This window comes from Gymnodraco acuticeps, unplaced genomic scaffold (genome assembly GCF_902827175.1).
Source record: "Gymnodraco acuticeps unplaced genomic scaffold, fGymAcu1.1, whole genome shotgun sequence".
In the NCBI taxonomy this organism is placed as follows: Eukaryota; Metazoa; Chordata; class Actinopteri; order Perciformes; family Bathydraconidae; genus Gymnodraco; species Gymnodraco acuticeps.
The window spans coordinates 1150183-1167137 of record NW_022989974.1 but is presented as its reverse complement, the minus strand read 5'-3'; the positions used below and the strand labels follow the sequence as shown (position 1 = coordinate 1167137).

Below are 16955 nucleotides of genomic sequence, written 5' to 3'. Positions count from 1 at the left end.
AGCTGAGATGCACTAGTGACTGGCAAGATGGCAACGCTTTTTTTTAATGTATGAGTTAGGGCAACTCTCTTGACACTGCCGCATCAATGAGATGGTTCTGCAATTGTGTCCTCAACATTAGAGATGGTATTACTGACCTCAATCCCCAGTACAATAATTGCAAAATATCACGGCTCCAGAGTGACGGGTTTGACAGCTGTTGCAAGGTAGCACAACTTTCTATTCCTGAGCGAGGTCCTGCCCTCTCTGTCCTCCATTAGAGGCCGCTCCGCTGCAGGAGGCTCAATGTTAGCATATAAAAGCAGCATGAAGTAAAGCAACCGGACAGATACGTGCGTGGTCAATTGAGAGGGCCGCCGGACCCCCCTACTGTGTCCAAATCCTCTGCTCTATTAGTCTGGCACTGTGGGGGAGGCACACACACACACACACACACACACACACACACACACACACACACACACACACACACACACACACACACACACACACACACACACACACACACACACACACACACACACTATCAGGATCCCATGCTCTTAATTCAGTGCTATATTTCGTAACCTTTCGGTTAAACACTCTAGAGAGGATCTTCATGAACAGAGCAGTGTGCGGTTCTGAAGTATGGAACGGCGCCAAGCAACAGCGAATCAGTTATGCTCAAGGCACATAGAAATAATTCATTGCGCACTGAAAGCAGGGGAGGCATGGGTGCAACATGGAACAGATTTCCTGTGTGCAGTGCTGGGTTCAGGTACATGCTGGAGTTTTAGGATCTGTCCGTTGCAAATGTTCTGAATACGATGTTGATAAAAAATATGGAGAGGGTCTACTACCATCCATTTATTTAACCCTCTGATGTCTAATCCCTGAGTCATTCGTCTTCTTGTGCAATAATACTTGTATAACCTCAAAACCTGAAAGGCATAATCAAGTAATTATTTTAAGGACACACTTAGCTATCAGCACATGTTGGCTTCAAGAATGGATCATTAAGAAGAAGCCTGTTGGGGACTAATGGCAGGCAAACTAAGTGCATAATTACTGTAGATCAGATCAACACAATTCCATTTGATCTATCCATTTCCGTAGAAAATGCAGAGTTGCTTTGAGTTGTCTCCTCAGTGTCTAACACCTCTCCTCTCTTTTTTCAGGAGCCTGCTGATAACCCCACTGGGACTTCTCGTGACTTTCTCGCTTAAAGGGCGTAAAGGCGAGATAAATGCACCCGAGTGATCCCGGAGAAGCAGAGAAGAGAGAATAACTTCCCACCTTTGTTCTTGCCTTACGAGCACGCTCTCTGTGGACTCTGTCTCAGCTCGCCCTCGTGCTGTTTAGTTGCCGTGTGTCGCCACCAATCTCAGGTGCAGTAAAAGAGTGAAACACAAAAAGGAAAGAAGAAAGAGGGAGAGATAAAGAAAGCCAAGCAGCGTAATTACTACCGAGTTTGTGTCAGAGCCAGAAACCATGAGAAGAGGCTTCTGAAGACGACTTCTCTGAATAACACTGCGGCTAACCTTCAGGACATTTGTATGTGTGTGTGTGGGTATATGTGTGCACGCCTCTTTCATTTTCAAAGGACTTTTATTTGGATGCGGATTTAGCCTTTTCATTATGACTCTGCGAGGAGGCTTTGAGAGAGCGTGGATTGGCTGCAACAGAGGTGTCTGCTGCCGGGTGTTGCTGCTGGCTTGTTATTTCACCATCGCCTTGGCAGCCAAACCCAAAATGCCAGGCCACACACACCTTAATTCAATACGCATTGATGGGGACATATCTCTGGGTGGGCTGTTCCCTGTGCATGCTAGAGGAAATGATGGCAAAGCCTGTGGGGAGCTGAAGAAGGAGAAAGGGATCCACAGGCTGGAGGCCATGTTATTTGCCCTGGATCGTATCAATAATGACAATGAGCTGCTGCCTAATATCACTCTGGGGGCTCGCATCCTTGATACCTGCTCCCGGGACACCCATGCTCTGGAGCAGTCGCTGACATTTGTCCAGGCCCTGATTGAGAAAGACTCAACTGATGTCAAGTGTCTCAGCGGCGGACCGCCCATCATCACTAAGCCTGAGAGAGTGGTGGGAGTGATTGGTGCCTCCGCCAGCTCCGTGTCAATCATGGTGGCCAACATTTTGCGCCTCTTCAAGGTCAGTTTATTCCACAGCTTCTAGCTTTACTTTTTCTCCAATATCTTTCTGGTTATTGCTGCGGTATATTAAAGTATTCCCTCCAGGATATCCTCACAATATATTTTTGGATATCAAACCGAAAACAATACAAACAAAAAGTCAAACCTTTTGATCCTATATTGTGTAAATAGCCCCACACTGTGAGCAAGTTAAGTTAACTTATAAACATGCACACACAAACACTTTTCATTCAGCAGTTTCTAGTCTGTGTTCTTATTATTTTTCTTTTGACCTTTTTAATTTCCTTGTTTCAGACATTTTTTGCCCACTGTCTAGGAAACTAGGATCTAGTCATTACACAAGAATTCTCCTCACTAATGAAAACAATTTGCCAACAGTCCTTAGTGTTTCCTTCTACTAATTAATCTGAGGAAGCCATGCATAGCACCATGAGCTCATTGCACTGCTATTGAATATGGTGCATAACATGCCTTTGCATTGTGTTGGCTAAGCAAATGTAACTTGCAAATGAGGGCAAGATATCGCACATACAATATATGACAACACTTTTAGCAACAACTGCTTAATGCTGTCAAGCCACAAACAAACTAATGAGCATAAGGATGTGTCAAAACAGGTTTTCTTTGTTTTATATTCTTAATTATTTCAATATTCATGCCAGAAAGATAGAAGAGGATTATGTATTCCCTTTTTATCGGCTTCTAGGTCTTTATAAACTAATTTGTCTCAATCGACTGACCATGTTTTGCATGTATGTGTTCATTAAGTATATAATGTTCCTACTTTCCGTGTTCTTTATCTACTTCACTTTTGGCGACTAGTACAATGGCAGAGAACATGGCGAGAACCTCCATCAGTGTTCAAATATCAGAAAAATACAATATGCAGCCATTGTTCTATTCATGCAGGCTTTATCTTCTAAAAGGGCCCTAGAGGAGATGAAGTCTGAACTCCCTGCTGTTACATTGATTGAACAATGTCGTACCTGCCTGCCCTATTCCAGGTCTGACTAACTGCTCAGCACTGGGCAAGAAAGTGAACAGTACGAGGCACCGTGTCACACGCATTACTTGCATGACAGACGTCAAACACAATAAATGTGCATGGAACATCCTCGCTGTTTTGTTTTTTTAATTGATGGATGAGCTTCAGTATCCAGCCATCACAAACTATGGTCGTCTTCTTCTGGTTTCATGCACAGACTTTTCACAGGACACCAGCAACACATACATTATTATTCTTACAGCTGAGCAAAAATAGGGCGACATGTCTCACACAGGAACTGTCTAAAGCTCAGCAACACACACAGGTATTGGCCAGTAAGATGCCCAAGCACTCTGTGTCACATGCCAACATTTTCTCAGCCTGCTCAAGACTGTTTTTTTATATCCACGCACCAAGTCTGAGGGCGATGTTTCCAAGGCAGGACTCAACCAGTCCCCAATGAGCCATTCTTCACAGCAACCTTGGAGTCTCATCTTGGCACATAGCACAGGGGGGGGGGGGGGCAGAGGAACATAAACACATCACACACAAATATACTACCCCATCCATGCCACCTTTACCTCCCAGCAGAAGCATATATCCAGAGGCCAAAAACCCAAGCACCTTTTTTTTTTACCACACTATGTTGAGGCTGCCAGACTCTTTTTAAAGGGTACATGCATTCACTAGAGGGGGGCCTTGTCCACTCACTGGCTCTTGAGACGTCTTCACAAAGCAAATTGGCAAGCCGATGTTTGGCCAATGAGTTATTACGTTCCATATAGCATGCCAAATGTGGCACTGTGAACAAATTATTTAGTTTTTTCCCCTCCGAAGGGGACTGAGCTGCTTCATGCGGGACTCAGTGTTCTTTGTCTAAAAGAGAACAGAGCTACTCTAGTAAGGCAAACAGCTGAGATGGACTGAAAGGGTGCACAAGTTATTTTCCCTTCGAACTGAAGTCTGAGAGAGCAGGTATCATTTTCTGTGATGGACAATGGCCTTAAAGGTATATCTGCCCAACAGTCTGCTTGAGAGGTTCTTGAACATAATGGGCAAATCCCACTGAGGGGCATAGGAGAATGCTACAGGATGTGTCCACTCCACTCCAAGCAGGAAACACTATATTTTTCAAAAGATTGATACTAAAAATCCATCTCTCTGCAAACACACTCATGGCCCGAGACAGCTGACACATACACTTTGATATTTAGAACTGACATTCAAGTCTCTAGAAGGGAAGAAAGGAAATGCAAGGATGCCCACATTTTGATAGTTATTCTGGATAGTCACACAAGCATTGAATGGCCAGTGTCTCCTTGATATAATACAAGCACTGAGAGGTTTTGGGAGCAGCCATTAGCTGAGCATGTTCTGCATATCCCAGCACTGCAGCAGAACCACCTGTCGGATCCCTGCATGAGCAGTGAGCAGATAAAAGAAGGGAAAGCGTGAGAACAGGCTTTCAGGTTTTAGAGTAGACTATCAGCTTTGAGACGATGTGCAAATGCATCTAGCAGCTATTGTGGATTCTTATTGGCTAACGGTGGTAAAACATTCACAGGGTTTTCAGTCTCGACATGAACAGTTTACATCATTAAAGCTTTAAAAAGCGTCTAGTCTTCTTGAGTCAGCGTATGATGACACATTTCAGGTTCGTTTTGTAACACCAACATGATATTGCATTATATCCAGGAAAAGCATGGATGATAAACAGGGAGGTTGGTCATAGACTCATAGTGGTGCTATTTGTAGCGTGTATATATATATATATATATCAACAAATCACAACCTGGAAAACCCACAATTGTCAACATAATAGGAACGTTTCTCCAGTTTTAAAGATGAATTTGCTTTATTGTTATATGCAGTTACAGTGTTGTTGTTGGCAATTCACATTTGTGTAGCTTGCCTGTCCAACAGTGCAACATACAAATACTTAAGACATACAAATAAATAAATAAGTAAAATAGTACAATTAAATAGTACATGTAAATCAAAGATACAAATATTTGTGACATTTTGTAATGTACAGTAAAATAGAATGGTGTTTACTGCAATAATATATAAATACGTTGACTATAAACAGATGTATATGCTGTAAACATGAGTAAGTTATAAAGCTTAAGAGGACCACTTCATTTGAATATGTAAGTCTTTGATAATGTGTTGTAAAGAGTTACACAACTTTCCTATTTGAGCACCTCAAGTCAGCCAAATGAACAGTGATTCTGTTTATATAGCTAAAATGGACAAATGCTTCATCATCTCTGTCTGAAAACAAGACAACTAACAGTGTCACTAAACTGAATACATCTAACAGACCAAACAGGTCAAAGCAGCTTCCCCCCTTGCTTGTCTAATTCTTTCTTTCTCTTATAATGTTTATTTGTTTTCATAATGTACGCCAAATGCCAAGTAGATAGCAAGAATTGCAAATAAAAAGGAGCAGTCACAGCGACTCTTCTTAGGAAATTGTTCTTTAGATATTCATTCCTGTAGTATTTCAAATAAACCTAAGAAAACTGGGAAGCTTTAAAAGCCTTTAATCCACTTATCTTCTTTTTTTGCACACGACAGGCGGAACCATTTTTCATGAATCACACTGATAGGGAAACAAGAAGCCATGGAAATGTGATTTGTTTTGGGCCCAGGAGTGGCCCCAGGTGAAAAGAATAATACTGGGTTCAATATTTGTAATAATATGAATACACTGAGTCATAAGATGATGCATGAGGTAGACCATGCAGTTACACTTTCATTTATTGTAACGAACCAAATGCATATCTTACCTTGTTTTAGTTCATTAGTTCCCTTCTTCTTTCATCACTATTTAATTGTCACAATTCGGGAACAGGTAGGACCCAAATGCAGTTAAAAAGGGAAGCGGGTTTCAAAACAAAAGCGAGCTTTATTTAAACAAAGCTGTTGGCATGAAAAAACCGTGAATCAAAAACAGGTAGCATGAGGTAAGTGACTAACATGGAGAGTGAGAAAAGGAACCGACATGGAGCACAGGGGAAAATACACAGAAGGGTAATCACAGGTGAACACAATGAGGCACAATGAGACACAGGAGGGCAAACACAGGGAGGAAGACCAGACAAAGGGGTTGCGGTCGGATAATCCAACAATCAGCTGCTAACGTCCAACCCTATCGTCTATCCCTTGACCTCTGAGTGAAACGTCACGGGGCTAAGGGATAGTGGATAGGAGAATTCAAAAGGACTTAGGAGAAGAGACTGCGGTACTTTAGAGAATCATGTTTATGATGCGCCAGCGGACGTCATGAATGTGCGTCTGCTGCTGCTGTGGGGAAACTATGGAAACTACAGTTTTCTATACAGCGGACTACAACATGGATGTTTAATAAGAACGAGGGACTACTGTAAACTCATCTAGAGACTCTGCACCGTGCTCTGATGCTGTTGCTTTATGCTTTATGAACGTGGACAACAGAGAAACATATTCCTCATGACCAAAGTTGGAATTGAAATAAAAAAGGAAAGTGAAACTTATGCTCGTCACCCTCTCCCTCCGGTCCACATTAATACAAATGATCCCAATACGTATGATTGTATGAAAAGATCTTAAAATCAATACAAATGTATTTATTATAAACGTTAGTCCTTAACATCTATCACTGTGTACATCACCATTCAAACATCTTTTAAAAGTTGAACAAACCCCACACAGCTCAGTAAAGACTGTGAAATGTTGACTTTATTTGATCATTTCAGTAAAATCTAACGTTCATATTTCTCTCTTTGATTATAATACTGATGAACGTTCAGAACAAAGCACTTTGGCAACTTACCACATACTTTTTAAAATGCTTAATAAGCACCGTAACTTTCATGATATCATTTCTCGGTCATAATCGGTTATTTCCGTGAACGGCCGACTGTTGAGTGACGGCAAATGCTGCGGCTGCAAGGCATTGTGGGGCAGCATTTTCTCCTCTCCTTTCGTCAAGGGAGGTCTAGTGGTTCCTAAGCTAAAGGAGGTTATAATTATAAAGGAAGTTTGAAACCTCCTTTCCTATCATCTAGAGAATTCGAACGGCACTTATCATGGCTGCCACTGAGGGACTTCCGGGTCATTTCACTCTGTTAGGAAAGTTCCTAAGCTAAATGGACTATTCGACTTCAGCCAGGGAGAACAGAATTTCAAAATAAACCCAAAACTTAACACACAAAACTCAAATCATGACATTAATCTTGAATCTGCAAACTAATAATGTAAACAGCATGATCAAATGTTCCTAGTGTGCCTAATGTATCTCATCATCACTACAATCCAACAAACTCTTTTTCACAGTTGCATTATCTTTGAATTACTATTAGGGATGAGTTTAATTTTTCTCTCAGCTCTGGTAGAAATGCATGACGTTCTGGTGAGTTGGGAACCAAATTGTGCTCATTCTCTGGCAATTAGTCCATGGGCATTGTTTGAAAAAGCTGAGGAAGATCAGTTGAGTCGAATACTAGATGCATTTCAGGATATAAAAGTCAGCGAAACTCATCAGAAACCACTCTGCTGCAATTACACGCAATCATCTGTGCTTGGAGTGGGGATATTGACTAATAAGTGAAGCTAAGGATGTACTCTTGCACTGCGCGGCTCGGCAGGTTCCGACTCTTTTCTCCGCCATTAAAGTCACATAAAACCACAAGTAAGACTCCCCTGAGTGGCGTGATGTGTTTCACTGTTCACCACTTCCCCCTAATGGCTTCAAATGTTAAGTATCTTTAAGCCTTACAACCTGGATGTCATTTTCTCACATTAAAGGTGGGGTAGGTAAGTTTGAGAAACCGGCTCGAGATACACTTTTTGTTATATTCCATGGAATGCTCTTAACATCCCGATAGCAATGAATATCTTAAGTGCTTTGACAACAAATCCATAAAATAACTGGATGGCCTACCTCCCTGTCAGCCTTCCATCTGTGCACACACTTATCTCGTGCCCTCATTGGTCATGTGCGCGTTCGTGTGTGTTGGAGGAGGGGCTCTGTAAGGAAGTGGCAGATTTTTTCCGGTTGTGTATTTTCAAATTCTAGCGCACTCGAGCTGGTTTTTCCAAAATTACCTACTCCACCTTTAAATAAATAGTAAATTAAATAATAACAGTACAAATATGTACTACAGTTGTACTGTCGTGGATACAAATGAATTGAAACAAAACTAGGCTTTTTGGGGGTTTGTGCTGGTCAGCAGCTGCTTTTGGCTTCAGCTCACTGTTTCTCTTCATGCAGTGTTTTTTTTTTAGACTTGCTTCATCAAATGTTCATGTTTATTTGATGATTTAATAAACACGAAGAGCAAATGCATGAAAGCATATCATAAACCACCAATATGATTTTGGAACTAATGCTGTATACGCTGCTTGCTATCTTCACAAGGGAAATCATTATGTTTCCTGTATCTGGCTTGCAATTGTTTTTCAGCTCCTTACTTTTGGTCTTTTCCTTATCCTGCTCACAGTCTTAGAGCGGGTGAAGTGTTTGCTCAGCACTTCAGAGCGGGCAGTATTCCGTCCCCATGGTGTTTCATGAATATTTTACTATATTGTTACGTAATTTATGCTCAGGGATCGGGGTTGAAAGCTCCCTCTTTGCATCCCCTCATCACTCGGTCCAGCTATTGGTCTGCTCTCATCATACTGCTATACATGGGCGTAGGAAGCATCCTGAATGTGGGGGGGACATTTTTAATGGAAAACAAAAAATAGATTACCTGTATTCTGGTGCATTTTAACAGGTGGTTTGATACTTTTATGTGGCTACACTAGCATGAGGAAATGATGGGTGCATTTTGTAATTTCATCCAGTAGTAAAGAAAGGAAACATATTTGATTATTAATTCAGAGCCGTCTTTGAATTAATAAAAATCAGTTTAAATGCCCATTTTTTGTATATTTATATACAACAATAAATATGTGTGAGTGCATTGAGAGATATTGTTGTGGAGAGTCATTTATATATACATCGCAAAATACATTTGTGAATCCTTCTGTGAGCATTTATTAATATTGAGACTGATCTGACTCCATACAGATGTTAAGTTCACCTCGGAATGGTATCATTGACTTAAATGTTGCTCTTCTGTCTATATTGGTCATATGATGCCCCTTGACTGAAATGCTTCCTGTTCAATATCCCCACTGATTTCCTTTACTCTAAACTGTCATTTCCCTTTCATCACTCACCTCAGCAACGGACCTCTCTCCACTGGGCCTGTGTTCTGCCTCACTCTCAAGTGCCTAGATGTCAAGAGAGGTGGTGAAGTAATCACTATTTATTGTGCAGTAGGCCTATACTCTTTTACATTGAATCATAACAAGTCATACTGAATGTAAATACATCTGACTCTAAAGTAAGTTCCAGTCTGTGACATTGGACATTTTGAAGACTCAAAGTCCCAAGCAGTAGAATATTAGCTAGTCTATGTAATGTGCACAGAAAATAAACAGTTAACTGAATACTGGGATGGAAATGGCCAATAAGCACTCAGTAAAACATAAACACACACAAACAGCTTCTGAATGATAAGAAGTATAATTAAAACATAATGCACATTATAATTTTGAGAGAGAGTACCGAAGTTAAAGAACTCAGAAAATAGTCTCTTATTGAACTGAGGCTCCAGTAAAACACACTGACTGCGTCTCTACATCATGGTGTTTACATGAGCAAAGAGATCGGGTTATTCATGTTCCCTGTTTACATGATAAATACTAGTAACCTGGCATTTCGATGCCTTTTCTCATCTAAACAATTCAGTATTTGTATCTCTCTATCATGACATAAAGACGAAACTCCTCTCCAGAAGTGAGACGCCGCCGCCATCACTGTTAACTGATTAACTGCTACCAGCTGAATACTTACTTTCCTCTTCTTTGAAAAAAATGTTCTTATGTCCATGTTGTCTGGGGGAGAAAACATATCAAACCAAGAGATCGTCAGCTTTGATTTTCGCTGTATTAACCATTTCCTGAACATTTGGTGTGTGTGCCTTACCTCCGCTACCGGCATCGCTTCATACACTCAGAAAGCGACTCAGGTTCTGGTCCAGGCTCTCGTCATCTCACGCCTAGACTACTGCAACTCCCTCCTGGCTGGTCTACCTGCATGTGCCATCCGACCTCTGCAGCTCATCCAGAATGCAGCGGCTCGTCTGGTCTTCAACCTTCCTAAATTCTCCCACACCACTCCGCTCCTCCGCTCCCTTCACTGGCTTCCGGTAACTGCTAGAATCCACTTCAAGACACTGGTACTTGCTTACCATGCTGCGAATGGATCTGGCCCTTCCTACATCCAGGACATGGTTAAACCACCCAGCGCGTGCACTACGCTCTGCATCAGCCAAACGACTCGTTGCGCCCTCGCTGCGAGGGGGACCCAAATTCCCATCGGCGAAAACACGTGGGTTTGCTGTCCTGGCTCCAAGATGGTGGAATGAGCTCCCCATTGACATCAGGACAGCAGATAGCTTGCACATCTTCCGGCGCAAACTGAAAACTCATCTCTTTCGACTCCACTTCGAGCGTTAGAACTATTAACGAAGCACTTTTATACTAATAAAGGACTGGCTTACCTATAGCCAGTTGAGTAGCACTTGAAATGTTTGGCTCTATGAAACCTGATGTACTTATATGATTCTGTTTTCTTCAAGGTTGTGTCTTCCTGGTCGAATGTACTTATTGTAAGTCGCTTTGGATAAAAGCGTCAGCTAAATGCAATGTAATGTAAAAACAGGTCTGAGCTGTCCAACTATGGCATTGGCAACACTCCTTGAACATGCACGCGCTATGGGAGAATCTGCCTTGGTACCAAGTAGCAGTGAAAACATGGTACGGAGTTTCATTGATTTGGGCATTCTCTCAATAAGCAAGTGGAATGGATTTGATAGTGAAGCACTGACACAGCGCTCTACAAAGTGCGGCGAGTGGATAGACCGATTCACGGACTTTCCACATGGTAAAAGTGGGGGGGTCTAAACTAATTATTTGAAAAAGTGGGGGGGACTTGTCCCACCCTCATATAATGGCTGCGACGCCCATGCTGCTATATATAAGCAGGAACAAAGTGCACCAGCACTAGTGGTAATTAGTGGTCGATGGCTTATAATACGGAAGACTGAAGCCTGGATTTAACTAAAGCTCCAGCCATTGACTGCATCTGTTATGCATCACTAAAAGCATCTACAAAATATTGCTGCAGCAGGCAGAAACTGCAGAAGCATGCATTGTTTCAGCTATTGGAGTTTAGTTGCTGAGACAATCATAAGCGTTCAGACAAAGAGGGGGTAGCTTGGGCAACTTCCACTCAGCAGCTTTCTAAATTGGGTACAGGCAGGCACAGTCACTCTGCAGGACTAAGTATTTCCTCTGGAGGAGTGAGCTTGGAACTGGGAAGACAGATGAAGTGTGGAGAGCAGAGGTGGTAGCTGGATATAGGCTGAGCAGAAAAAAATAATCGGGTTAACCAGCTGCCTGTTGTCTGTGAGGGAAGAAACCTTGCAGCCGCCTCTCTCTTCCCTCATTAGAGACAGAGGCCCACGGGCACCGAGCCTTACTCCCCCCTAGCAGTTAACTGTGTCGGATTACATCATCTGCCGACAGTGAAGACAGGCAACAAACTTTAGAGGTGATCAAATGTATAAACACAAACACATGTGCTTTTTACCTGTACATGTGTAATCTATTATTTTAGCCGTAAAGGTAAAATACAATTTTCTATTAATGTTAAACATGAATAAGAAATCAGCAGCTTTAAAATACAATGTTGTTTGTAAATTGTTGCCGTGAAGCTATAGAGATGTGTTTAAAAGGGTACGAGTTGAAAAAACAGATCGTGTGGCTTGGTTAGATTTTTAAGCCAATTTGACAAGCCCACTGCCAATCGACCCCCCTTAAACAGAACAAGCCAATCTACCAACTAGACCTTCATTCAAATCTTAAGTGCATGTAAAGTTATGTTTAAACATTTTGCACAGTTGTGATGCTATCACTGTAACTTAATACGCCTACATCAGACTAAAACATGTTTAGTACTCAAACCTCCTCTGTTGTAGTTCCCGCTACGGTGTGTCCAGGAGCACATTTTGCCAAGAGGACACACACACACACACACACACACACACACACACACACACACACACACACACACACACACACACACACACACACACACACACACACACACACACACACACACACACACACACACACACACACACACACACACACACACACACACACACACACACACACACAGTTAGAGAAATAATATCAGCGCAGAGGCAGGTATATTAATGGACATGTTGACGCCATTAGAAGTCTAATGGCTCTATGATGGCAAAGGCTCGACTAGCTGGCTTAAGGCTACAGTGCGGTCAGATGTCCACTGACTCACAATAATAACAACATAAGTAAGGCACATGTTGAAGTGTATGTAGTCAACAGGACTTATGTTCCTAAGATTGTCGCACAGCTGGACGCTGCACTCTGACTTGGTGGTGCTTCATAACACCTGGACAGTGCTCCGAGGTGTGCTCAGTCACCTTCACAGAGCTTCAACAACCTGGAACTAGGTGGTAATTGAGGAGGGAATGAGGTCTTGTCAGGAGAATTGATTGTGACTAACCTACTCTGTGCTAAGTGTAATTTGGTGCACACTACGCTACATGCGCTGATTCATGCAGCCATTTGCTGAAACCCAACAAAGCCCATGTATTCACCTTAGTCCTTACACCCTTAAAAACAAGCAGAAAGCAATTGTTTTCAGTGTGATCACCAGTGACCTTCCATCTGTGCCCCTCAACTTGACTTTTCACAACTGAGCAGACTCAATACATGAAGCGGTCTCTCCTGACTCCAGTTAGCAGACAGACCCCATCTTCCATGCTCTGTCTACAAAGGAGCTAACTAAAGGATCCTTTGGTTCAGGATTAGTTCCAACTCAATTCACTTTGCCCACCCAAGCCCAAGCGGTCAATTCTCAGGACGGTCATAAGTGAAGGCTGCCCAGAGTCTTGCCGTTTTTTCTCGGCACTATTTTCTCCTCCTTCTCCCACCGATTGCAAATCCTTTTGCAGGAAAAATCAACCACTTCTGGTAATCACCCAGCTAAGAAAAAAAAAGCCAACTCGTGGCATTTTCTTTCTGGATATGTTAAGTGTTCATTTAATTTCTGGCATTTAATTAGTCTGCACTTGCAGGACTACAAAGGAGATGCTTGCAGACAGGGAAGATGTATTTTTTTCTTTAAATGTATGATTTTATTCTGCTAAGCTTTGCTGTTAGTTTTCAAAGCCAAGAGGGACAACAATAAGCAGAATATACTGTAAATAATGTAAGGGTTTTCTTATGCTTCCTGTCACTTTACCACAGTAGTTGCTATCTTCTCTAACTTTCTAACAATTAAGATGCATCTGGTACTCTGCTCTGACTTTTTGAAAAGGTAATACAAGAAAAAAAAACCTTGCTTCTTAGAAGAGAACAAATAGAGCGCAGACATCACATAGTTTCCCTGAAAAGAGCGTGGGATTAAAAGCTTGCAGCTGTCTCACCTGCATAATCTCCCCATCCACCCAACATCCATCACTGTCCTGCTGTGTTGAGACGGCTCCGGTTAGAATTTACTCAGAATCAAACAAAGGCTTGATGCCACAAGGAAGAGAAAACAGAAAACTGTCAGTAGCTTGAGCGTATTTGAATAAGAAGTCATTGATTGACAGCTTATTGATTTTGGGAGAGTGATATTTATTTGTTTTCAACATAAGTTAAAGTGACAGTGTCAGCTGGAGAAAACAATGGGAATGAACTGAAAGCTCAGTTATGTGTTAATTTCAGCACAACGGTGTTTGTGTCCTGCTCTTTACAATACATATAAAACGTACGAGCAGCAAAATGTCAATGTAATAAATGTTTCGTATGGCCACTGTAAAGTTGCCCGAGATATTTAAGGGTCTGTTCTGTCAGCTTAAAGCCAGACGATATTTTGAGCCAACCCAGCAGTGGGGACAGAAGAGAAAGTTTGGCCGCCTTCAGGCTAAGCAGCTTGGACATCATCCAGCCTTCCAGACAACATGGAGGCTCCCATGAGTCACTGCTTTGTCACACAAAGGGGCTCGCTTTCTGGTCAGAGGCAGTTAGGGTTTACCATGAAAACACAACATTCAAGCTATCATTTCTGAAGTACATACTGTAGGAGTGGGGCAAACTGATTCTATACTTTACCTTTAGTTATCTGTCAAGCACTGTGATCATTTGAAGTGACATCCATTAGGAATGTTATACTTCTTATGACCCAGTTAGACAAAAACCTAGATTGTATTCCATACGCAACATTTGATGTGAGCAAAGACTGTAACAGTGGCATTCTTCACAAGATCTGATCGTCTATAGTACTTTGTCCCACAGCCCTATAGAAAAAAACAAGACTTAGCGTCTGTAGCTTTGTTAACATACTCAATAAAAACATACTCATATTAAACGTACATAAAGTTCACCATGTTCAACATCTTAGCTTTCTTTTAGCATGCTAGTTATCAAAAACTCAAAGTATGGCATTTTTAGTCAGAAACAAGTAATTATGATTGAAAGAGATGATGATGAAATGTTAAAGGATCCAAGTTTTTATAATTTGTCTTGTGGGAACGGAGAATATCTGTACAAACTTTCATGTCAATCCTCCCAGCATTTAGACAATTCACTGAAGAATCAAGAGCTTTGAAATGCTTGTGGCGCTAGAGGAAAAGTCATTGGGGGTTCATCCTCCGGAGAACACTGAAGTCTGCTAAAACATTCATGTAAATAGTTGTTGATATAATTCAGTCGGGTTGACAAAGGTGATAAATTGTCCTGATCTTCTGGTCAAGAGGCTGATCGTCATACTTGCAATGAGAAAAGAAAAAAGATACCCAGAGTATTGGCGTCAAGATTTGTTACCGTCTACATTCATTCCAGTGAATTTCCAAGCAGAAATCATTCAAATTGATTTCACTAATCTCATCCAATCCCTTGAAATATACTTAAAACATGCTCCAGAGACATCATTTAGCTTCTTTATGGATACATATATTTAAAGCAGGGTATCCAGTCGAGGAGTAAGGCTTTGATTAGCTCGATAATATTTGCTTATCCTTTTTTCTTAGAAAAGTGAGACGTGCCAAGAAAAACAATCATGGGGTCCTATTTCCAAACAAACGGCTGATGTAAAAAACAAGTCCACACTGAAAAAACTCAAAGATTAAATGGCTTCAGTCACTGTGACAGATGATATTTATGTATGCCAACAGCCAAAGATGAGATGAGGAAAACAACTTGATGGTGCCATTCAAATATTCAGATTTTGAAGGTTTAAAAAATACCCGTTGCTTCCTACTCCTAAAGCCCCTGTATGTTCTTACACCAGATAGTCCCACCGGTATCATACATTTGTTTACAATTTCTTCTATTATGATTATTTGAGCATTTCCAGCTTTCTGTTTCTACAGCAGTGCAAAGGTGGAGCGCTGCCAACGAGGAAAGAGACTATTTGCATGGCTTTATAGCGAATGCCATTTTATGAAGTCGAGTTGATATTTAAAAACCTTTTCCAATGAGACTGGTGGAAGTATAGAGACATCATGCATGTTTTTTAAATATTTGCACACATTACCAGCTGTCAGAGGGGGATCAATTCTCATTTACAGGCTAATTATCGTTGCCTCCTCGCTGCGTAAGTGTAACCATAAATCCTTACAGACTATCCTGCTTTGTCACAACCCCATCACATTGTTACTTTAACCTACGATCATCAAGCCATCACAACTTCAAGAGCTTCCATTACAAACAAAAACCTGGATATTGACCCAGTGTCTTCGAGCTGGTGTGAAAACATGGCTCATTTCCTGACATGTTTACCTCGCCTGAGACTCCGTGTTGGACGCGTACAGTGCGGAAATGGAGCATATTGCTATTGATTTCTCAACAAGGTGACATGTTAAAAACAACAACACTCTGCCATCTGGCTCTTATACTGATGATCATTTCCTAATTCCTTGTTATTAAATGGTCTATCAATAAGAATTAAATCTCTGCCAGTGTGGGCAGTTTTCAAAATTCAGTGTTATCTTTCTAACCTTGGCAACGGCAGATATGTAGCTGTCTGCACAATAACAGCAATAAGAGTAGTAATAAAAAGGAAAAGAGTCATCTCTCATGAGGCGACTGAGCCACAGATTCTTTCTGAAATACTTTTCTCGGGAACCAAACATTTTGTGTTTCACGTTGAGTAGTGTTTTGTATCCTGAGGGGCTTTGTATTAGTCACTGCTGATCTGTCTCATATCATTCCATTTGTTACACAGTTTAACATGCAGTTTGCCCTCTGATGTTACCTATCTAGTAGGTCATCTTATCTATTCTTAGTCGCCATGCATTATAGATGATGGTTTCTTACTTTCAGACTACCCCTGCAGTATTTATGTATTCAATGTGTGAAAGTGGACTTTTACATATGCCTTACAAATAACAATAACATCAATAATATCAGAGGTTGTGGCTGTCATACTTTGAATGTAGTTATCACATCCATAGAACAATGATCAGTTGTTTCAGCAGGTGTACTCAGTATCTGTAACAAACCAGGACTTCTCCCCAGCAACACATTTCTTAATACAAAATTATATATTTACATATTACCAAATATTGCGTTAACTACGATTGAGATATTGCACTAGTACATTTTGCAATTTAGACAAAACTACGATTAATTATACAGACGTAGTTAAAGTGAGAAATATTGGCAGTGGCAATTACGGTAGTGAG

General features: G+C 41.3%; 1 protein-coding gene across 1 annotated transcript in view; it reads left to right on the top strand.

Annotated features, from left to right (window-relative positions):
- Positions 1-16955, top strand: part of LOC117543101 (metabotropic glutamate receptor 4-like) — a 247917-nt gene that overhangs the window by 90732 nt on the left and 140230 nt on the right. The window contains exon 2 of the mRNA XM_034211167.1: positions 1158-2151. Coding sequence (XP_034067058.1) covers positions 1618-2151 — 534 coding nt within the window. The 5' untranslated portion in view covers positions 1158-1617. The remainder of the gene's footprint in view (positions 1-1157; positions 2152-16955) is intronic.